This window comes from Quercus lobata, chromosome 8 (assembly GCF_001633185.2).
Source record: "Quercus lobata isolate SW786 chromosome 8, ValleyOak3.0 Primary Assembly, whole genome shotgun sequence".
NCBI classification, from domain to species: domain Eukaryota; kingdom Viridiplantae; phylum Streptophyta; class Magnoliopsida; order Fagales; family Fagaceae; genus Quercus; species Quercus lobata.
The window spans coordinates 46814054-46837210 of NC_044911.1; the positions used below are offsets into that span (position 1 = coordinate 46814054).

Consider the following 23157-nt stretch of genomic DNA (forward strand, 5'->3'; position numbering starts at 1 on the left):
GTCTACGAGGCATTATTAATTACTCCAAGCGGCTTTATGTCACCCGCATCAAACGGTGAAACATAGATCCAATGGCTGACATTTCTTTTAGTATTTTGAGTGGGAGTACTCCCACCCATCCTCTCCTTCTATATAAAGCCTTGAGGGAACCTCTTTTCTTCTCTTTTTTACAAATCTTCAAGAACTTCAGAGAACTCCAACGCCCAGTCTTCACAAAACACACTAAACTCTTGAGTCTTCACAGCCATTTCCTGCAAGAAGTTTTCCGATAAATCTCTAAAAGTTTCAGAGATTAACATACGAGTTCCCGTAAGTCTTCATTTCTTTATATTGCCCATTTTCCTCTCGACCTTTTTTCTCGGCCTCTCAGTTTGTCTAGATGGGTAGGTTCAAGCACTTAGTAGACACACAGGTCGGTATGAAGGGTTTTAGGGCTATGTACATTTTGTATCATATATATTTTATCTTGTATGGGAGGGGTTAAGAACATTTTTATATTTGGATCCCAGGCTAAATACTAGATCGACTTTTAGGCACAAACTCCGACTAAGTTGTTCAATTTGACACATCTGAAGTCGATCGTGCATTTTGTTTCAGAGTGGGAGTCCTCCTTAAGAAGTTTTGAAAACATCGTTATGTGTCTAATCAACATTCAATTATCCTATTTGTAGTCGGGCAAACATTAATGGTCCATTCGGATTGAGAGTAGAGGGAAGTAGAGTAGAGTTGGGTGAAAATAGACTAATTTTGGACTAATTTTACTCTACTCCTCCTCTCTCTCTCTCAATCCAAACGAACCATAAATACTATTGGACTCAATCCAACCAAGCATTTTAGGAGAGATTAGTGAAACCCTGACCTCATGTCGCCTTAGCCAACCTAAGGAGATAGAAAGTCGTTAGGATATCCCCCTTTCCTTTGTAGGGAAACATTAACTAACTCCACTAATTCCACCAACCGTCATTTGTAAATACCTCCCTAATTTATAGAAAAATGTATGAAAAATACTATTGCCATTACTGATACTCATTTATTTCCTTGCCAAACTCTATTTTATTTATTTATTTAATCTTTGAAGGATTAGAGATTGAGTGATTAATCCTTATCTCGGGAGTAGGTTCTAATTTTACCATATAGGAACAACCATAGTTGTTGATTTGTTGATTCCCTTTTATTTTGGTTAGAAAAGATAGAACTAGTAAGTAAATCGAAACAAGAAACACATTCATTTTGCCTCGAGCTAAATTATAGTAATTTCGGTCAAATTTTGATTTGCTCAAAAAACTAAATTTTTTTTTTTAATTCCTTATCATTTCATTGATGATGAGTAAATATAAGTGTTAAATTTGTATTTGTGTGTATACATATAGAATTGACAAATACTAAAATATCCCGTTTTAATAAATAAAGCCATAAACGAGCATCTCCATTCGGCGGGAGTCCTGATTGTGATTCTCATCATGGGAAACATCTTTACCCACACGTAGATTACTAGTGATGCTCCAAATTAAAACATGTGCTGATGTGATGTGCCTCGTGTTAATTTGGATCTGCAATTTTTTTTTTTGGTATCTGTCTATGTGACGAATATTTTGTCCATCTTTAACTCACACGCGGTGACATATAATATTGCAATGGATTCTTCTTTTATTATTATTATTATTATTTTTTTGTTGGGTTGAAAATATATTGCAATGGATTCTTGATAGGTTAGCAGTTAACAGCTACCTTTTTTGACCATCCATCGCCTCCATTTATTGTTCCTTGATTGCTAGTTACCTACACCACCCACTTGCCTTTTTCCTAATTCCACCTAAACACCCTTACTTTCTTCCCCTCAACCTCCAACTTCCAACATCCCACTTCTTCAATAATCCCCCAATACCAATGGAATTGGAGGTGGACCCAATTTTTGTTTTTCACTTCTAAGTTACATAGACAAATATGGAGTCTATGCAAATGAAAATGGAAAGACCTTTGGGACTCTTCAGCTTTCTTGAACGTAATCGCATATACTCCCATATGGGTCACTTATAATAGTCAATATGAACCCCGCCCTGTCCCAGTCAACCAGATTTTGAATAATGGACCAAAAAAAAGTCTCTTTTTTTATTTTGTATTTTTCTGTTATTGATTATCTTCTTTTTCCAAAGTACTCCTATGGTGGTTGAGCGATCTATCCCCCCTCATGGAACTACTCACCATTAATTCAAGATTATCAACCCAACCTTTTTTTTCCAGTTAATATTCTAATAAGCTGTCCTGTGCTTGCGTTCCAATATTGTTCAGCTTCAATTCTCTCTCTCTTGCTGTCTCTCTCTCATCCAACCAACTGTTCCAATTCGTGTAGCCCTGTAGGCCTTATTGCTTTTAATTCATTACTATTTCCTTTTGCTTTTTGGACGGAAATTACTTATTTATTATATTATATAGTTCAGCTTCTCATGGTCTTCTTGTTTATATAAGTAAACTACACAACGCCATTTCTTGTTCAAGCACCCAAAATCACTTAGAGAGATCACATATTCACACGACAGGAAAAAAGATTCAGAGAAGGAAACCAAAAAAAAAAAATGGAAAGTAGCATAGAGATGGATAAGGAGAGATTAACGGCGGAAATGGCCTTTAAAGACTCGTCTTCCGCCGTTATCAAAATCCGGCAACGCTTGCCTGATTTCTTACAATCCGTGAAGCTCAAGTACGTGAAATTAGGGTATGGGTATTCATGTAACCCTGCCACTATTTTCATGTTCCTTCTAATTGTTCCTCTACTGGCATCCATAGGGTTTCAGCTCACCGGTCTAGAACTGGACCGGGTGTCTGAGTTATGGAGAACCCGGGCGGTTTGGTTCGATGATGTCAATGCAGCCACAAGACTAGCTGGTTCAGCCTTTTTTGTCATCCTCTTAGGCCTCTACTGGGCCAAGCGGTCTAGACCGGTTTATCTCGTGGACTTTGCGTGTTATAAACCGGACGATGAAAGAAAAGTAACCCGGGAATTCTTCTTGAAGATCTCTGAAGACACGGGTGCATTCGAAGAAGAAACTCTTCACTTTCAGAGACGAATAACGACCCGGTCCGGTTTAGGCGACGAGACATACTTGTCTAGAGGAATCACTTCCACACCACCAAACTTATGTATGGAAGAGGCAAGGTTCGAGGCTGAGGCTGTTATGTTTGGTGCATTGGACGCTCTTTTTGAACAAACTGGGGTTAACCCAAAAGAGATTGGCATTGTTATTGTCAATTGCAGCTTGTTCAATCCAACCCCATCTTTGTCCTCCATGATTGTCAACCACTACAAGCTCCGCACCGACATAAAGAGTTTCAACCTGGGCGGTATGGGTTGCAGTGCGGGACTTATTTCAATCGACCTAGCCAAAGACCTTTTGAATGCAAATCCTAACACGTATGCTATAGTGGTGAGCACAGAAAACATAACTTTGAATTGGTACTTTGGCAATGACCGGTCTATGTTGTTGTCGAATTGCATATTCCGCATGGGTGGTGCGGCAGTGCTGTTGTCGAATCGAGCAAGAGATCGTAGCCGATCCAAGTACGAATTGGTCCACACAGTTCGGACCCATAAAGGGTCAGATGACAAGAACTACAACTGTGTGTACCAGAGAGAAGATGATAAAGGTACAATTGGGGTGTCACTGGCACGAGAGTTAATGGCAGTGGCAGGTGATGCATTGAAAACAAACATAACAACGTTGGGTCCCTTGGTTTTGCCAATATGGGAGCAATTGATGTTCTTTGTAACGCTGATGAGAAAGAAGGTTTTGAAAGCCAAAGTGAAGCCATATATACCGAATTTCAAGCTTGCATTCGAGCACTTTTGTATACACGCAGGAGGGAGAGCCGTTTTGGAAGAGTTGCAGAAGAATTTGCAGCTTAGTGATTGGCATATGGAGCCCTCTAGGATGACTTTGCATCGATTTGGTAACACTTCGAGTAGTTCTTTGTGGTATGAATTGGCTTATACGGAGGCTAAGGCTCGGGTCTCCCGGGGCGACCGGGTCTGGCAGATTGCTTTCGGCTCGGGTTTTAAATGTAATAGTGCAGTTTGGAGGGCGCTTAGGGAGATTCCGGTACCCACTCAGGACTGCCGGGCTAACCCATGGGTTGACTCAATTGATAGGTACCCGGTCAAGGTTCCTGTTGCATAGTATTTGCTTTAGTTGGTTGGGTATACGGTGTCAACTGTCTAAATTGAAGAGGATCTTCAATTTCTATCTCGATCTGTGGCTTTTTTTATTGTTATTATTATTATTATTTTTCTTTTTCCTTATCCTCATTTACCTTCATATGCTACAAGTGTACACAAGAATGAGGGATTCTTTACACAGGACTTTCGCATGATGTACACACTTTAGTGGTTAGTGTTATATAATGCAAATAATATTGTTTGGTGATTAGAGGCAAGTCCACCTCAAAATGTTTTTTTTTTTTTTTTTAATGAAATGTTAATGGGAAATAATAGTTTTTTTTTTTCTTCATTATTCCATAGTAACAGCAATGAAAAAAAGAAAGATTTGAACCATAATATTCTAAGAGCAAGTTATGCCACTAAGTTAGAAGGTTACTTGATTGAGTTGATTCAATCAATATAAACAAGAAACAAAGTAAATTTAGAGTTTGTTTGCGAATAATTTATTTAGCTGAAATTGAAAATTTTTTACTGAAAGTACTGTAGATAAAATTAAAAGGTAGTTGAAATAGTACAATGAGATTTATGAATAGTACCAAAAAGTGCAATGTGTCCCATGAATAGTAGTAAAAAAAAGCTGAATAGTAGGAAAAATAAGTTGAATAATGAAAAAAGCTGACTTATTAAACTAATGTCAAATGCAACCTTAATATAAGTTTTTTTTGTACAAGTTATTCATGTGTCTAGTAATATTTTCCTATTATGAAAATCAAGACTTTAAGAAGTGCATTGTCATTGTTTACAAATTAAAAGCATAGTTAAATTAGCAACACAAGACATATTTGGGATTGCCATCCTTGGTGGGTAACCTAAATGCAATACTTTTCAAAATCTGAAAAAGAGGCTGGATAATAAATTAGCAAGATGGAAGGAAAAAAAAAAAACTTTCACAAGCTCAAAAAGAGATTCTTATTAAGGCAGTTGCACAAGCAATACTGACATATACTATGAATGTGTTTAAATTACCAAACACTTTATGCAATGAGATGACAAGTATGGTTCGAAAATTTTGGTGGGAGCAAACTAATAAAAAAACTAAGATGGCATGGCTTAGTTGAGACAAAGTTTGTACTCCAAATGAGGAGGGTGGCTTAGGCTTTCGAGATCTTAAAGCTTTTAATCTTGCACTTTTAGCCAAACAAGGGTGGAGGCTTCAAACAAATACATCATCTCTAGTCTATAGAGTTTTAAAGGCGAGGTATTTTCTAGATAGTGACTTTCTTAGGGCTGAATTGGGCTTTCGACCATCTTTTGCATGGCGAAGCATTATTGCGACACAGAATATTTTCAGAAAAGGGAGTAAATGGCAGGCGGGTGATGGAAAATTAATCGGTATTTGGATTGATAAATGGCTTAATGATCCGTCTTATTTACAAGTGTTGTCCCAGCCAAGCACCATCCCCACTCAATCTACGATGAGTGTACTCATTGATCCCCAAACAAGTGCTTGGCGTGAAGAACTAGTGCGTTGAGTTTTTATTCCAGCAAATGTCCATTCAATCCTCAGCATTCCTTTGATTAGTTGTCTTCCACATGACAAGTTGGTGTGGGCTTATACTCCAAAGGGATGGTTTATAGTTTGAAGTGCTTACAAGCTTGTAGTGATTGAATTTCTAGCGGAGAGTACAGCGGGATCCTCAAATGCTGATACACACAAAACATTTTGGAGAAGACTGTGGGGCTTGAGTCTGCCAAATAAAATTAAGTCTTTTGCCTAGAGAGTTTGTCGTAATATCCTCCCCACAAAAATGAATTTGCGTTAGCGACAGGTGTGAAGCTTGAGGTCTGGGGGAAGAATCTAGTGGCCATGCGTTTTGGGAGTGTGGGAAAGCACAAGAAGTGTGGAGTTTATCCGGTATTGTGTTTGAGACACAAGGAATCCATTGTCAAGAATTTGTGGACTTGGTATGGTATTTGATTTTCATCCAACACACTAGAGATGACACTTTGGAGATGATTTTTATGGTAGCTTGGTGCATGTGGTTTAATAGGAATGCGGTTTGACATGGGAGTGTTTGTCAATCGACAATAGTGGTGGTGCCAAAAGCTCGGACTTTGCTTGCTAAATTTCAGGGAGCAAACCATGTTATTGCTTCACCAAGGATGAAGAGGAATGATTTATGGACATTACAAATGGCCCCAAATTACAAGGTGAACCTGGATGTTGTAGTTTTTAGTCATATTCGAGGGTTTGGGGTCGGGGTGGTGATCTGTGATCATGAAGGAAGGGTTGCAGTAGCAATGAGTAAGAAACTTCTTCAACCTTTGGGTCTACTGGAGATTGAGGTGAAAGCTATGGAAATTGGAGTGTTTTTTGCGTGGAATGCTGGTATAAGGGATGTGGTAGTTGAAAGTGATTCCAAGATTGTAGCTGACACTCTACTGGGATTATGTACTCCTCCTATGGTTGTCTCTGAATGGTATTGCATACAAACTTTAGGATTTTAGATCAATTCAAGTGTCTTATGTGAAGCATCAAGGCAATAAACCTGCACATCTTCTGGCAAAGTTTGCCAAAGAAATAGATAATATTGATAATTATGTAACATGGATAGAGGAAAATCCATTGCTGATTGAGTCAGCTATTGTTTATGATGTATTGAATTTATTTTCTTCTCAATAAAGTTACAAGTTTCTCAAAAAAAAAAAAAAAGCATAGTAAAAAATTATAATACATGGCATCAACATGTCAATTGACCCATCAAAAAAAAAAGAAAAAAGAGTCAATTGAAAAAAGAAATTTGAAATACTCTTCCAGAGACTCTTAGCAGGAAAATGATGCCACGATGGCAATCCAATTGATGCCATCATTAATTTTGCCAATTAAACGCACACAGATTAATAATATGTGATGGTTGAGATCCACTGCACAGGGTCTAGCCTCCAACCGCCACAGAAATGTTATGTGGTTGTAAAGAGTTAAGATGCTAGTGTAATGCCTGACTTGGCTTGTTATTGTTCAAACACTCAGAAGAAAGGTCTTTGGCTCTTACATATGAATTTGTTTTGAGGCTAGACAACATATAGATTATCAACTTTTTGTTCTAGATGTACAATTAATATTCTGATTTGGATTTATAGCTAAAGGTTGGCTCCCTAAAATTCGTCCAAGAACTGAGTCGATTTGGTTTGGTCAAATCAATTATCTTCCAACAATTTTCAGAAAAAAAAAAAAAAAAAAAAGAAAATCCAACAATTAGCTGTTTCTTAACAATAAGTCGTAAACATGGTTGGTCTAATTTTTATAGCATTTTATTTCCTCTTTGAATATAGGTGTCCTTTTCGACAGGTTGAGTGTTATAAACGCAGGTTTACTTCGCAGCTCAATTGGAGAAACAGGTTTTGTGTGAGTTTTACTTGATGTCCTCAACCAAAAGTTCGATTTTAAAGATGAATCAAGCAGTAGGAAAATACTTGTTGCACCACACATTTATGCATGGAAATTGTCTTGAAATCAAGACTTGAAGTCATAATTTTACTTGGAAATCGTGACTTGACATTATGTTTTTAGTGCAATTTTTATGTGTGTAATAAACAATGTTTTTTTTTTTTAATCTAAAAAAAAAAAAAAGTTACTTTAATTGATACCGTGAAACATCCGAAGAGACCCACCGAAAGAAATCTGCACTTTTTTACTTTTTTTTTTTGGGGGGAACTTTTTGGACCAATTAGGTTTGACATAGTTGTCTTGTCTATGCTTTCCAGTACAAATGGTCTTCGTTACTTTATTATTATTACAACAAACTCTATTACTCTACAACTCACCATTGATTGAACCCTTAAAAAATAGTTTTTAATGATCAGAATAATAATATAAGATGTAGTACAAACTTTATAGATGCCAGAATATAATATAATAATGAAATTTAAAATTTAAATTGATAAAAGGTACTAACTTTCTAACGATCACATCTTATATGGGTAGAACGTTAACGTTGAATAGTCGTTTACTTTCATATTCATAGTTCTTCACTTCCTTGATAATCCGATAGTTGAGAGGGAAAGAATTTGAACCATTAATATTAACCACCTGAACTACAAGACTCTTAATATTCATTGTTTATTTCTTCTTCATGTTGTACTCACTATCTTTGTTAGAGGAAATTTAACACACACGACTAAATATTGATTAGATCATTTTCAAGGTTCAGTGCAGTACCCATTTTTATTCAGTGAGCGTTTGGATTCAGCGTTTTCGTTGAATCCCATGTCTCACGTTTTCCTTTTTTTTTTTTCTTTTTTTTTGCTTTCACGCGATTAAGGGAGCAAAATTTACTGTTCATGAGACAAATTTTACTATTCACACACTGTTCCGTCACTGTTCACACACTGTTCATCACTATAGCAGCACTGTTCATACATTAAAAAATATTAAAAATGGGTCCCGCGATACTATTCATATATTTAAAAATTATTTTGCTACAGTGTTTTCAGTTTTCAGTTTTCAGTTTCAGCAACAATAAGTTCAATCCAAACAGACTCTCATATTACTTTTTATGGTATTACGGTTAGGTTGATCAGTGGTTGGTTTACTAATCTTCATTCATATCCCACAAACTTGCATTATGGTTTTTTCTTAACTACAAGGTTCTCTTTGTCTCATGTGTATCTCGATTTCAATCGGGGTAGATTAACCACCCAAATTGGCTATAATGTTCCATACTCTTACTAAGAGTTTAATTGGTGGAAAGGGAATGAATACATGGTTATATGGAAGGATATTTTGTGATTTATAGACCAACAATCATTAAGATTTTAAGGTGTGATTAGTCATTTATTTATGGTTAGTTCTATTACCAAACATAACTTAAAGGGAGGTCTTGAGCACTCCTAACCTAAGAACAAATCATAATCATGTCTCAAACTAGAAGTACAAGTTTAGAATTTTAGTTACATGTGGGGAAGGCAATAAGCACACCCACAAAACTAGTCTTACGACATTACAACATTTTAACCGACTCTTGGGGTTTTATCTAGTGTAAATTAAAATGTTGGCTTTTAGCTTTTAGGGTGAAATGATTGATTGTGAAATATTTGCACCAAGAATGATGCAAATGGCGGCATCAATGGTTTTAGTGTGATGTGTGTTTGAAACCTTGGGAGGACGAATTTGGGAAATCATTTTAGAAAAAGGGAATATCATTGTGTTATCATTAGGGAAAATTTTGTTTTATCATTTTTATTTTGGGTTAATTTCATCACATTTAAATATTTAACCTTAATCTATGGTCCATTAACTAATATCTAAATAAATGGTCATGGTAATAATTCAATATAATTTTTGAATTGTTAATAGTTAAATAGAATTATATAAATTCAACTGTTATTATAGTTTTAGTCTTTATGATACTCAGATGAGCAGGAAATTTTACTCCCTTTCTCTTCGATAAAAGATTTCATTCTTTTAATTGAATTCGAGAAATCTCCTCTAACTCATTAGATGTAGAATCTCTTCTAACTCACGAGATAACAATCATATGATCATTGACATGTTAAATCACCTACATCATTTAAACAAGTTACCTATGATTATTAAATATATATTGTGCGAACAAAGTACATATAATACTCATTTCAGCTACCACTAAAAAGATTTGGATGAGAAAAGTGCAAATGAGAACCCAAAGCATAAGGTCCAAACTAATTGATAAAACCTGAAAACCCCGAAGTCCAAGTCCAAGTCCAAGTCCAAGCCATGTGGGCTCTCTCCCAAACCATACCGTCTCTTTCCCACCACACCATCTCACCCAAGCTTCTTCCTCTCCCTCTCACCATCTCAGCCAACTCTCACCCACGGCGCCACCAATCAAAACCACCAAGAAACGACGCCGTCCCCACCAAAGACATCAAAGGCCTAGGCCACACCATCCTCGAAGTCACAGAAGTTAATTCAACTACCCCCAATCCCATCTCAAAACAACAAAAACAAGAAGACGAGGGAAGGCAGATTAGTGGGTCAGATGTGCTTCGGGCTCTTCAGAGAGCCGCTGCTCAGAAAAACGAGTTCAGTAAAAGTAAGAAAATGAAGAGTAAGAAGATGAAGAAGAATGCTGTGGGGGTATCATCCTCTGTGGAAGAGGATAGTCTGGATTATAGTAAAGTGAGGCCCTTGTGCATTAAGAGTGAGTGGGGTGTGAGGTTGGTTGAGTTGGAGAAGCGCCTTCAGGAGCTTTCTGATACCCATTCATAATTCTAAGGCTTCCTTCTTTCTATGGTGTAATAAATTATTTTATGAATTTTATTTTATAATTTGATAGTAACAACTCTGATTATGGGGTATTTGAATTCTGGTTTTCTTTGTAAAGTAGAGCAAGTTATGTTATCGTATGAATATAAGAGACCCTGTTATCAAAGGTTTGGTATTTTCTTTTTTAATTTGGTTAGTTTGAACCTAAGAGACTTTATTTAGGGTACTGTACTGTGTGGTAATGGTGTTTTATCTGTTTTGTCATGTTATAATTTTCAAATATTACTGGCTGTATCGTATCTATACGGATACCGTGTCCGTGTATCTTTGAACCCATGTCGAAATGGCAGTTATTATGTATATGGCATTACTGTTTTCTTCTGTTTAATAATTTGGTTGTTTCATGTTTGCTAAGATCCTTGCAGCTTAATGTACCATGAAAGCTGTCTAATAATTATGAAACAGAGCAGAATGGAAAAGTAAGACTCTCAAAATAATAAATGGCAGCAGAATGTTGGCAAAGGAAAATATATTATTGATGTTTTAGAGAGTAACTACTACAGTGTTGCTAAATAATTGAAATGGAGAATGCATTTGTGGCAAGAGTGATGAAATGAGAGAACCAACAAGTGTCTTATTAAATAGTGCAGGTGGTTAGTGCAGTCCTTGTAAAAGGAGCTGCTAGCATGCTAGTCATAAAAGACAATATGCAGACTTGACAATAAAGGCGTAGAGGAACCTAATAAATCACCAGACCTTAATCCACTCACTATGAACACATTGGTTCAATTGAAAGTCCTGCAAAAGGAAATTGTTAGGAAATTGTTAGTTTTGGCAAATTCCGTGTCAAATATTTCAAAAAATGTGATGGCATATGTTTATATGACTTTTTTTTTGGGATAAGGACATTTGTTATTTGAATCGTATTCAATTAGGTAATCAAGGAAAAGAAGATTGAAAGTTGAAGTTGTTGGTCGACCCAAGTCTGGTAGGTAGCTGACTCGTACAGTAGCTAGCTGAGGCCCTAAGAGTGTTTGTCCCTTGAGGACATTGTTTTGTGCTAAACTTTGAAGGGCTCTGTGAAAAATCTAACTTAATCATAACTCTGGTTTTTTTATTTTTATTTTTATTTTTTTATTTTATAATAATTGTTTATAAAACACAGATTTATCTAGAACATATTTGAAATAAGACTAAATACATGCCCACACAACACACAATCAATTAATTTATTTTAATATCCAATCAATATAGGGTATCACTTGAGTACTATGAGTTATGCTAACAAAAGCATGAAAAACATATGATTACAGTCTTACAGATACTTTTTTTCAACCTTTAATCTTTTTGTTTTGAATTCGGCAAAGAAGTGTGAATACAATTGTGGGATGCAGAATTTGATATGAAATTGAGTATACAATTCTTCTAAAAGTTCTACCACCATAATAAAATCTTACAATAAATAAGCTAAGATACCTTGTTTCAACCTTTGATCTTTCTGTTTTGAATTCAGCAAAGAAGCGTGAATACAAATGTGGGGGTGTAGAATTTGATGTGAAATTGAGTATACAATTCTTATAAGTTCTACCGCCATAATAAAATCTTACAATAAACAAGCTAAAGTGTCAGCCCACTATAAGTCAAAATAAAATAAGATAAGATTATATCCAACCAAAGTATTGTGAAATTTTATGTTTTAAAACTTAATAGTGTTTTGGTATATGTTTCTTCAAGGCTGGGGAGTGGCGTGTGCGATTTAGATTCTCAATGTTCCGTCAATGATAGTATAATTTATAAATTTGGTCTTGTTTAACTTGCAAAAGATTAAGACTTTGTACCTTATCCTCATTGTTCTTGTTTTGTGGTTGGTGTTTTTTTGGATCCTTTCTCGCTACAGTCTTATTGGGTTTTGTCCAAATGCACTTTGGCAAATTGCATATTTTGCGTGTGGAGAATTTCATTTACTTAGGCATATAGATTTTTGTTGAAGTGCATAATTGACAAGAAATTGTTTTACATGGGTGTAAAGTCAATTCAGTTGTTTGTTGTTCTTAAGAACGTGCTTCGTATTTGAGAAGCTTAGGCCCTGTTTAGATTTTTTTTTTTTATCACTCGTTATTCCTTACTCAATTTTCATCACTCATCACTCATTACTCATCACTTAAAATACTCCAATTTTCTAATACCCACCCGTTTGGTTTTTGTTTTCACTTCACATCACTCAAATATTTCCACCTTTTTGTGGGTGAGCACTTGGTCAGAGACCCATACATGATGTTAGTACTACACCTCACTCTGCCTTGATCCAATCTTCAGCTCTCACTCCGCCTCTCATAAAAGGGTCCCATTAATGTGTGCCTTAAGGGCACACATTAAGTTTTCTATTTTTAGAAATATTTTCTCGATAATTGAAAAAGTTGTCATTACTTTTTCAATTCTCGAGAAAATTATTTCAAAAAATGGAAATTAATGTGTGCCCTAAGGGCACACATTAGTAAAATCCCTCATAAAATACCATACCAGCTCAAAGAAAAAAAAAAAGAATTGTAGCAAAGACCAAATGGGTTCTGTGATTAAGAAAAAAAAAAAAAAAAGCGCCTAAGACCATCAAAAGAAAGAAAAAAGAATTGAAGACAGTGAACACCAGAGAAAGGAGAGAAAATAGAAAGAAAAGTGAAGAAGAAAGCAGCACCTGAGACCATTAAAAGCAGCACCTCACGTGTGTTGCTCTGACAGTAGGTCCCTCTGTGTGTGTTTAATTATGAAAATGTCATTGGAAACTGAAAACAAGTAAAATGTACTTTCAGTTTCCATAACTCATCACTCAAAAATCAGAGAATTAAATGATGGAAGCAAAAACCAAACAGACTTCTTATCATTGGGTCTCACAATTTTTGAGTTATGAGTGATGGAAACAAAGTTATGAGTGATGGAGACAACAAATCCAAATAGCCCCTTAGTTCCTTCAGTGTAATTTGACATATCTGATTTACTAGGGTTTGGTCATGAATTCAAATGTTCTGTCATGATTTGCATTAAGAAAGAAGCAGTTTGTCCCACCAAGTTATATCCATGAGTTGTCTAAGCTCTTACTGTTGTTCACACTTATGCAATTACTAATTACGTTGCTTTAAGGTGGTCCAATTTTTGAAACGTTGGGTGATAGCTGCATCATTTTGTTAACTATTTTGATTGCATGTTCAAGATATACTTGGCTATTGAGTTTTTGTTTCACTTTAACAACTCATCTACAGCCTCTACCACATAATAAATCAATAGGAAAAATTGGAAAGCCATACACCTGCACGTCAATGAAGGTCACTCCCAACTAAGCTGCAGAACTACCTGATTTACTTCTTCACAAATATATGACTTACTCCCACCATTATGCATGCGTTGTAGGTGGGTGGAACGCGTAGAATCTGCATCTATGTTTCGGTTTTCTAAAGCCCCACTATCAGAATCTAGCACAGAATTTCTGATTTGATCAACAGCCTGTAACTTTTGAAACATCTTACAATGGCATCTCTATAAGTTTCATGTCCATGCTAGCCTGATTATCAGAATGATGAGAAAGTTTTCATTCAGTAAATATATTCAATGATTCCAATTAGTGATTTATTTATTCAGACTTTTCTCTGGTAATTCCCTGTTAGCGGATTTAATCAAGAGCAGGTTTAACCTGTACCTGTCCCACATCTTCTCAGCAACCAAATAGTATATAACTAAATCATATTTTCAGAAAGTGAAACAGCAACATCATTCACGTCCCACTTCTTATTTCCTACTATTGAAATTGTAATATCATTGTGTAACCCATGCACTAAAAAGATTGCCTCAAGTAATATTTGAAGTTGTTCATCAACTTGTGGCGGCCATGAAATACAAAAACCACATGAAGAAATTAAGTTGCACTTGGATGCATGATCAGAAGCGTAAATTCTATTGATCTAGCAACAGCAACATTTTTCAGCAATGTGTCAAAAAAATGCCAAGAAAATGCATTTCACACATGAAAGTTAATATATAAGAAACAAATACTGTTAATCAAAACCTAACAGCACTGGGGCACCAACATTTAAGTTAAAGGGATACCTCACTTACTAATTCTAAATTTTTTTTTTTTTTTCTTTCCCTCTTTTTAAGTCCAGAGAAACCGGGGGGGGGGGGGGGGGGGTGTGGTGGTGGTGGGGAAGGAAGGGGTTATTTCAATTGATGTAACTAGTCATTCAACTACAATATGTTGCTTTCCCAAAAAGAAAATAGAAAAACAGAAAAACTAGATGTCTTCCCAGTCCTCTACCACTAATAGGGTCGGTACCTCCTGCCACGATTGCCTTCATCACCACCTCCTCCTCGACCTGGTTGTCCACTTGGACCATTGCTCCGATCTATTCTGCGAGGCCGAGGGGATGGAGATGGGGATGGAGATGGTACCTGCATGCCTGGCTGCTGGCTGAAAAGAACCCAAAGTCAAAATAAATTATTTAAAATGGTGGAATAATTAAAAAGTAAAAACCACTTTTGAATTTAATGGCAACTTACAGAACATAACCAATTCGACCATCTGGTAGAACCATTGGGACCATATGCATTCCTGCTGGCATTGGACCCCTACCGTATATCACTGGCTGTTAATGTGAGCAAATCCATGAGATGGTATTCAACCAGTAAAGAAACAATGTCAAGATACAAAAATCCATGCAAGTACCTGCTGAAAACTAGTGGCAACGCCATATCCAGCCCCTAGAGAACCATATGGATTACCAGCAAAACCGCCATATCCAGGATGTGGAAGATGGTTTGGATGAGGCCCAGCATTATGGGGATAAGAACCTTCAAACTTTTTATCAGTCTGAGGTTTAGCAAGTACAACCTCCAACACTTGGCCTGCAGTTCAAATCCCTTTGAATGAATTGCTGTTGGAACCATAACAAATCCAATAATAATGATAGAAAGTTTGAAACCAGTTCATTTGACAACTCAGATTTTTTTCTAAGTTCCAATCACATCTAATTAAATCAAAAAATAAATTATGGACTAGAAGAAACCGGCCTATATTAGTAATTAGAAACCAACAGAAATAGCCCTGCCAAAACTATTATTATCATATCATCATTCCTTTTATATTTAAACTAACATCAATATGCTCCTAAGGTAACAATCTCTCTTGACAGTAATAACCATTGTAGTGAAATTTTCTAATTTTTCTTATGCTGAAGAAAGTTTTATTCCCCCCCACCCCTCCCTCCCTCTATTGTTCTTTAGAAAAAGAACAAAGGCTAACAGCCATCACTTAGACCATATGATAGCATTGAGGAAACCGGCATTAGATCTAATCATTCCACTTACGAGCCAAAATCATGATAGCATCACAATCTTCATTCTTGAATTCTATGATGACCTTTATGTCCTAATATAGCCTAAAGTCTACATTTGTCAATTATTTATTTTTAAATAATTGGTGTATTGGGAGGTCTCAAAATAGGTTCAGACAAAATTGACTCTGATCATTATGTCTTCAAGTAGGCATCAGCTGTATGTATGTGCATTATAAGACAAAATTCCCATTGTGTGCTAAACCAGCAATTAATAGGTTTAACGTGTAATGAACAAGGTTGTTGGCACATCTTTGAGGTTCCCTAAACAGCATTAGAGGATTTGTTGGAAAAATACCATCAATTTCATATTTCTCTGTATCTTTAACAGCCTTCAATGCACTTGATCTTTCAGCATAATGGATAAATCCAAAATCTCGTTTGCCACTAGCTTTGCCAGGTGGCATAACCACTTTCGTTACTTCTCCATGGCGCTGAAATAGTTCCTTCAGTTTTTCAGTACTAGTGTTCTCCGGAATGTTTTTCACATAAAGAGCCTTAACCTGGGAATGGCAAAACAAGTAAAACCATTTATTAGACCAGAAAATCAATTTTTTAGGTAGCAGTGAAAGGCAGAATAGGGTCTTCACAACTTTTCAGAAAAGACAATGTAGCATTTATATTTTTAACTCCACAAAAATAGAAGCAACTATAGATTTCCCCTGTAAAGTTTGCCAGCGTTTTCAAGAAGTACAAGTTATCAAATAAACAATACCCGAATTCAGCCAAAAATAAAAATAAAATAAAAAATAAAGAGAATATAACTGAAACATAATGCTTGACAGAAGCCCTTACATGATATTTAGAATTGAGATATCTAGGTACAGTCTGCAACTTAAGAGATCAGGGTTAACTAGGTCAAACAATGTTTTACATGGAGCCTTTCAAGTCAGGGTAAAATCATTGGCATAGTGTTAATTTCAGACAAAAATATTCTCATGGGCACTCATAAAAGATCCATTAGGTTATTTGCATACTGTCAAGCATCCATTACCACCATACCTATATAGAACTCTATGGGATAAACATTGAATACCATTAAGTGAGAAATTTTTTAGATATAATGGTTTACTTCATCAGATGCTATACTAAATATTTTAGAAATTTTTTGTATCAGTAAGTAAAGAGCTTTATAATTGATGTAAAGAAAAAGGCCACGAGCATACTAAGGACACTCAATAAAAGAGAAAGAAAAATAAAGATAGAAGACTGCACAACAATTAAGCCATTGATAATCTGCCCAGAAAATCCAGGAGATCCATCTCTGACCCATCAACAGAAGCTTGCTTCCATTCAAACAAAGAACATAACAGCTGAGATTTTATTTGAATAATTGACTTTATTCAGAGTCGGCAATAAATGTGTGTGTGGCTAATGTCCTACCAACATGAAATAAAAATAAAGCAAGTGAAGAGTCATAATAACAGGTTATCAACTAAGCAACTCAACAAGACAATGAGCGGCTCCATATTATTAGGTCACTATTAGGGTCATTAGTTAAAAAAGTTTAGATGAGCTCTCTTCTCTGTCTGTCTTCTATCCCCCACCCCAAATAAGGGGGATCTAACCACCAAAATTTCCTTCTCATATTCAACTTCAGCAGTACTTTTTCATGTTGATCAAACAATGATCATATTTCATTTCAATTGTCTTGCTATGGAGCCATGATAACATTCCCTAATACTTCATACATCTTCAAGTGGAACTTATACAAGAAAAATCCACTACTTCATGTCAATGAATCATGAAACTTTTTCTCCATATGGTTTTTGTTGGAAAAGTTGGCTTGAATTGTCAAAGCCAACATTAAATGAATGTTTTGTCTTGCATGCATTTTCAAAGAAAGTGGAAAGCCAACAACAACCAAGTTTGTCTAGCGTGATTTGCTAAGTTGCATGCCCATGCTTGAGTCCTCACATGCGAGCCAAATTCTACGACTAAGCAAGTTTCATGTGCTGAAACTGTTACAACTTTGGCTGAATAGGATGGTTATAGAGGCGAGATATGGGAATGTTTGGAATGGTTGGTGCATGAAAAAGGAGACAAGTGCTTATGGTGTTAGCCTGTGGAGATTCATTAGAAGTGGCTGGTTGAATTTTTAACTCCTTCTGTATGATGTGGGGGATACTAGAGTGAAGTTTTGGAAGCATGTGGGGTGTGGGGATTGTACCCTCCAAGAGGCTTTTCTGGAACTTTATTGTATTAGTAGGACAAAGAATTCTTCAGTGGCGGAGGTTATGTGTTGGTCTGTTGGGAGGATTCATTGGGATGTTCAATTTTGTCGACCACCACAAGATTGAGAACAAGAATCTTTTGATCTGTTCATGGATATGGTCTACTCTTTGACTGTGCGGGGGTTTGGTCCTGATAAGGTTTGTTGGAAGCCAGCAAGGAGTAGATGTTTTGAGGTTAGGGGATTCTATCTTTTTTTTTTTTTTTTTTTTTTTTTTTTTGATAGGTAAAAAATTGCATACAGGGGATTCTATCTTTCTTTCTACCCTCCTACTCTCTTATCCTTCCCTTGGAGAATAATATGGCAATTGAAAGTCTCTCCAAGGGTAGCTTTCATTTCATGGTTTGCTTCCTTAGGTAAGATTTTAACAATAGACAACCTTCGCAAAAAACGTGCTAATTCTTGATTGGTGTTATATGTGTAAGATTTGTGGGGAGTTAGTGGATCATCTTCTGCTTCATTGTCCCATAGCTTGTGAGTTGTGGTCGTTGGTGTTTTGTCTGTTTGGAATCAACTGGGTTATGCCTCATAAGGTTATTGAGTTGTTTGAGTCTTGATAGGGTAAGTTTGGGCGACATCGTAATATAGATTTTTGGAGACTTGTGCCTCATTGCTTGATATGGTGTATTTGGCATGAAAGGAATGCTAGAAGTTTTGAGGGATGTGAACATTCTACGCTAGAGATTAAGTCTTTTTTCTTGCACACTCTCCTTGAATGGAGTGTGACTTTGTCTCATTCTTCTTGTTTTTCCCTTCCTGTTTTACTTGATTGTTGTAATTTTGATTCTTTATTTGCGCCCCCATAGTACATTCCCAATGTACTTGTGTTGGCTTTTTATTAATAATATTTTATGTTACCTATAAAAAAAAAAAAAAAAACTTTGGCTGAAAACTTTTGCTATAAATAAAGGGTGAGCAAGAGAGGTAGAGGTGGGGGGAAGATGTAGGCAATAGAGTGAGAAGCTTAGGTGTTGAAAAGCAAAGGTGCTTCCTCTTTGTGTGAGTAACAAAAGAAAGAGAGTAAGAGTTTGTTGAAACTCTTGGCTAAATACAAAAGGGTGTTCTCTATTGATTTGAGAGAGAACCAAGGGTGTATTTGGGTTGGGCTTGTGAGAGTGCCTTCAAGCTATTGTTGTAATCTCCAAATTATAATGACACTTTTTTGTTGCCTTCCGTGGACATAGGCATATTGCCGAACCACATAAAATTTCTTGTGTGATGTTTTCTCTTCTCTCTTCTTTAACCTTACATAAACAGATTATTTCACAATTTTTCAACAATAGTTTTTATAGATTTATATCAATGGATGTAAAAGTCAAATATCGGTGAGGGACTAGGTAACCTATTAAAAAACTGGATTTATACACAAATTTTTTCAAGTAAAACATCTTAATTATACACAATTTATTTTTGATAGATAGATTTATACACACAATTTATTTTTGATAGATAGATTTATACACATAAATTATAACCCTAAAGCACATAAAAAAGAGCTTGTCTAGGATCTTGACCTATATAAGGGGGTTTCCTTTCTATCATATTTGCTGAGCTCACCTGCTAGAGGTGTAGATTGGGTGTTTGGTTCAAGTCATCCCTCAAGATTTATGATATCTGAAAGAATTCCTAGATATTCCCTTGTTTGGTTAAAAATAGTTCAAGAGAATCCAAATCCAAATGCCGATACCCACCAAACCTCACTTTAGTGTGAATATGGATTGCTCTTCATCTTTTTATTTTTATTTTTTTTATATATTAAGTTACATAGCAATCGCAAGGGGTAGCACAATTGACTAGGAATCACATCTTAAGAAGCAAAAATCACAAGTTTGAATCTTTCCTTGAAGCCAAAACTCAAAAGAAAAAAAAAGTTACACAAGCACCTGATGGATTTTAAACCCACGAGCTCACCCCACACCTTGCTCTTAAAAGGGGAAGGGGTGCCATTTGAGCAAGAGCTCAATGGGGTGAATATAGATTTCCTTTGAAAAAGATCTATCTCTATCTCCTCTATCTCTTTGCACTCTACCCGATTGGTGTCATTTTACTACATGTTGTTGGAATGCTTTTGCTTCATTTGTGTACACCATAGTGACATTGCTCTTCAATTGGACATAAGCTGGTCTTAATCTACAGAATTCTTTGTGTTTCAGATTTATTTTGAATATCTTAAATTTTTTTTTTAAGCTCAATTTTGAATACCTTCCCTTCATTAAAAACTAGCATATCTAAATTGGGCTTATAAGATAGTAATGATACTAGTTGCCACCAACAATTTAAAAAAAGGATAGATAGTCATGATATCTAGTTATCTTTTACTTCAATCCAATTTGATTTAATATTTTGATATATTATTGATGTTTTAAAACAGAATTAAAAGATATTGTGTATTTTAAGTTTACTTTGAACAAGAATATTTTGGGATGCATAAATAATTCCTATAAATAAACCAAACATAGGGATCTCATATTTTGAAGAATCTTATAAAATTCTTTATCAAACTAATGGTGGGCATGATTATATTCCAAGGAAACTAAATACCGACAGGCATCCCCAAACCAATCACTTCATCAAAGAATTCAAGTATTCAACTAATACCACAACTCTACATTAACATTCACCTGAGAAGCAGCAGCATGATCAGGCGTACTCTTTGGATCAGCCCAGGTGACAGTCGGGGTATTGCCATCCAACTTGAAATTCACACTTGACATTTTCTGCCTTGAATAATCGGCACAAGCATTATTGTAATACAAAACAAAAGCAAAGCCACGATTTCTGCTTGGATTTTGAGGATCCTGAAAATAACCGAAGCAATGTTGCTCACAAGGAAAGCATTTACAACCATCCAATCTTATAATAAGGTCAGAGAAAATTCAATTTGAAACCCACCTTTATAAGCTCAATGCTGTCAAGTCCTGGACCAACCTCCTCAATGACTTTTCTAAACTCATCCTCTGTCCAGCTCTTTGGAACATTACCAACAAATAATCTGTGCTTAGTTTCGGACAGTGAACACCTTAAGGTTTTACCCTGTGGTCATGAAGCATAGAGAGGAATACTGTTGTCAGAACATTCTTAACAAAAGGACATTAGGTTTTTAAATGAGTACCATGATTACCTTGAATTCTTTGCTATGTATCTCTTCAATGGCCTTTTGTGCAACCTCTTTTGTTCTAAATGCGATGAAAGCATAACCCTTGGCATCACCAGTATCCTTATCTTTCATCAATCTTACCTGAAAAACAATTGTAAAATCATACCCTTTTTGAAAATACGAATGGAAAGAGGAAGAGTAAAAAAAAAAAAAAAAAAAGAGGTGTCGCAAGCAAGAGGGTACAACTCCAACCTCGAGAACTTCGCCTATTGGCTCACAGAGATCCCTCAAGTCTTCTTCCCGGGCATCTCGAGGAAGTCCACCAATGAAAACTTCAGACCCATGCGGAGGAAGGGCAAGAAGTTCAGCCCACTTCTCCTTTTTCTCCTCATCAATAGGAGCAGTAGGCCTTTCTTCATCTTCAATGGATTCAGAGGCAACGTGTCCTCTATCTGTATCTGGTGACTGGTCTTTACCACTAGCCTCAGCTATAGAGTCCTCATGTACTTCTTCCACATTCTCTTCATCATTATCATACCCAGCTCCGTCCGCACCATCCTCATCATCATCTATCTGTTCTTCAACATCATCGTCTTCCATGTAATTGTCCTCATCAAGATCCACCCGCTCTTCAACTTCCGTACCTTCTGCCATAACTACTTCAAAACCTAAACTTTGGCATCCAATCACTAATCAGCACCAATTTCCTGAAGGCGCTCATGGTATTCACGAAAAATACAATGCTCCCATAAGATGCATAATTTTCAGTACAATCATAATGGCAGGCAGCAACAAATAAAAAAGGAGTTTTGTGGTTGTATTTTGGGATGAAGGTAATAGAACTTTAAGGGATGTTTTAAGCAAGGGTACAAAAGTGAATTTAACCAAGTGCCCCAAATACTACATGAGTCAAATTCCCCACTTGGTTGCTACAAATGCAACTTATCAAACAATTTATTAGATCCAAGCATGGTAACCAACTTCGAGCACAAAAGCCTGTATGTAACCAAAGATAAAGGGCTATTTTCTTCAGACTCAAGCAAAGTTCGACCAAAAGATAGTGTTTTTAAGATACCCAAGTCCTAGAAAAGAAAAAAAGGTTGACTTAGAATCTGCCCTAAATGTTTGCATTAGCTCTTTTAGTGACTAGCCCATCTCAGTTTAAAGTTTGTTGGAGGGAAAGAACTCATTCAACGAATATGACAAAACCCCAGTATTCTAATTCTTCGAATTTGACAATTTGTTTCCAATAAAAATCAAATTTTTACAATCTAACTGCAAAAAACCAAAACACAGATTTTTTATTTATTTTTAAGCATGGAAAAAAAAAAACCCATAAACCCTATTGAGGAAAACCCACATAGAAAAAGATATCAAATCCAGAAACCAGTCATAGAAATGAAGGGTTTATGGAGGTAGAAGCTGCCGCCAATGAAACCCAAGAAAAAAACGAAAGGAATAAGAGAGAGAGAGAGAGAGAGTGAGAGAGAGTTGTGCATACCAATACTACCAAAGCAGTTGGGGTTTTGAGATTTGGGTTTTAGGAAGGGTTGCCCTTTGTGGTTATGTTTGCTGCTTTGGTTTCTCCGAGAGAGTAGGTGGGTTTTAATCAGACGACTCTACGAGCAGCTACAGCGAGCAAAGCAAAGCAAACCCCAAGTCGGGTGGGATTTCTTTCTTCTGTTCCAGAAACCCCCCTTTATTTGAGAATGAGAGTCAGGATACGGAGCGACGGGGTGTACCTCCTCTGGTACCTATCAACTAATCAGACTCTGCCACGTGTTTTTTCTTTCCAGGTTAGATTTTGTCTCCTTCTTTTCCTTGTATTTTTTCTTTCAAAAATTGCACCCATTAAAATTTTTAGTAAATTAAAATACTATATTTCAATAGTGTAATTAAAATTGAATAGTAGAATTTTTTTTATTAGAATAAAAAAAATAAAATTATTTTAAATTGTATGATGGATGTACTTATCAAGCTTTTAAACAAACTAAAAAATAAAACTCATATTTCTTGGATGTGGAAAAACATCATAAAAAAAAAAAAAAA

General features: G+C 36.0%; 3 protein-coding genes across 6 annotated transcripts; 2 read left to right on the forward strand and 1 right to left on the reverse strand.

Annotated features, from left to right (window-relative positions):
- The first annotated feature begins 2070 nt into the window (after nucleotides 1–2070).
- LOC115957395 (3-ketoacyl-CoA synthase 1) lies at nucleotides 2071–4462 on the forward strand. Its single transcript, XM_031075623.1, has one exon. It carries the CDS (start codon nucleotides 2574–2576, stop codon nucleotides 4170–4172), a length of 1599 nt encoding a protein of 532 aa, XP_030931483.1. The 5' UTR covers nucleotides 2071–2573; the 3' UTR covers nucleotides 4173–4462.
- Nucleotides 4463–9768: 5306 nt separating this feature from the next.
- LOC115957504 lies at nucleotides 9769–10588 on the forward strand. Its single transcript, XM_031075760.1, has one exon. The coding sequence runs from the start codon at nucleotides 9909–9911 to the stop codon at nucleotides 10401–10403; it is 495 nt and encodes a 164-aa protein (XP_030931620.1). The 5' UTR covers nucleotides 9769–9908; the 3' UTR covers nucleotides 10404–10588.
- A 3736-nt stretch (nucleotides 10589–14324) lies between these two features.
- On the reverse strand, nucleotides 14325–22795 carry LOC115955682 (heterogeneous nuclear ribonucleoprotein Q). 4 transcript variants are annotated; one of them, XM_031073924.1, is made up of 9 exons: nucleotides 22610–22795; nucleotides 21361–21776; nucleotides 21133–21249; nucleotides 20904–21044; nucleotides 20633–20809; nucleotides 16077–16281; nucleotides 15112–15290; nucleotides 14946–15031; nucleotides 14325–14856 (listed from the first exon to the last, which is right to left on the reverse strand). In XM_031073924.1, the coding sequence occupies exons 2-9, from the start codon at nucleotides 21760–21762 to the stop codon at nucleotides 14706–14708; spliced, it is 1458 nt and encodes a 485-aa protein (XP_030929784.1). In that variant the 5' UTR covers nucleotides 21763–21776; nucleotides 22610–22795; the 3' UTR covers nucleotides 14325–14705. The 4 variants fall into 4 exon arrangements, with proteins under 4 accessions (XP_030929784.1, XP_030929785.1, XP_030929782.1 ...); XM_031073925.1 differs by having other exon boundaries at nucleotides 21361–21781; XM_031073922.1 differs by having other exon boundaries at nucleotides 21361–21815.
- Between the last annotated feature and the right edge of the window lie 362 nt (nucleotides 22796–23157).

Bases quoted from the DNA above. Each gene is read 5' to 3' on its own strand.
- LOC115955682 (XM_031073924.1), bottom strand. From the start codon at position 21,762: ATGGCAGAAGGTACGGAAGTTGAAGAGCGGGTGGATCTTGATGAGGAC. The intron at 15,291-16,076 runs GTATTTTTCCAA...TTTGAACTGCAG, and splicing joins AGAGAAATATGAAATTGATG to GCCAAGTGTTGGAGGTTGTA. The intron at 14,857-14,945 runs GTAAGTTGCCAT...GGTTCTTTTCAG, and splicing joins GGTCGAATTGGTTATGTTCT to CCAGCAGCCAGGCATGCAGG.
- LOC115957395 (XM_031075623.1), top strand. From the start codon at position 2,574: ATGGAAAGTAGCATAGAGATGGATAAGGAGAGATTAACGGCGGAAATG.
- LOC115957504 (XM_031075760.1), top strand. From the start codon at position 9,909: ATGTGGGCTCTCTCCCAAACCATACCGTCTCTTTCCCACCACACCATC.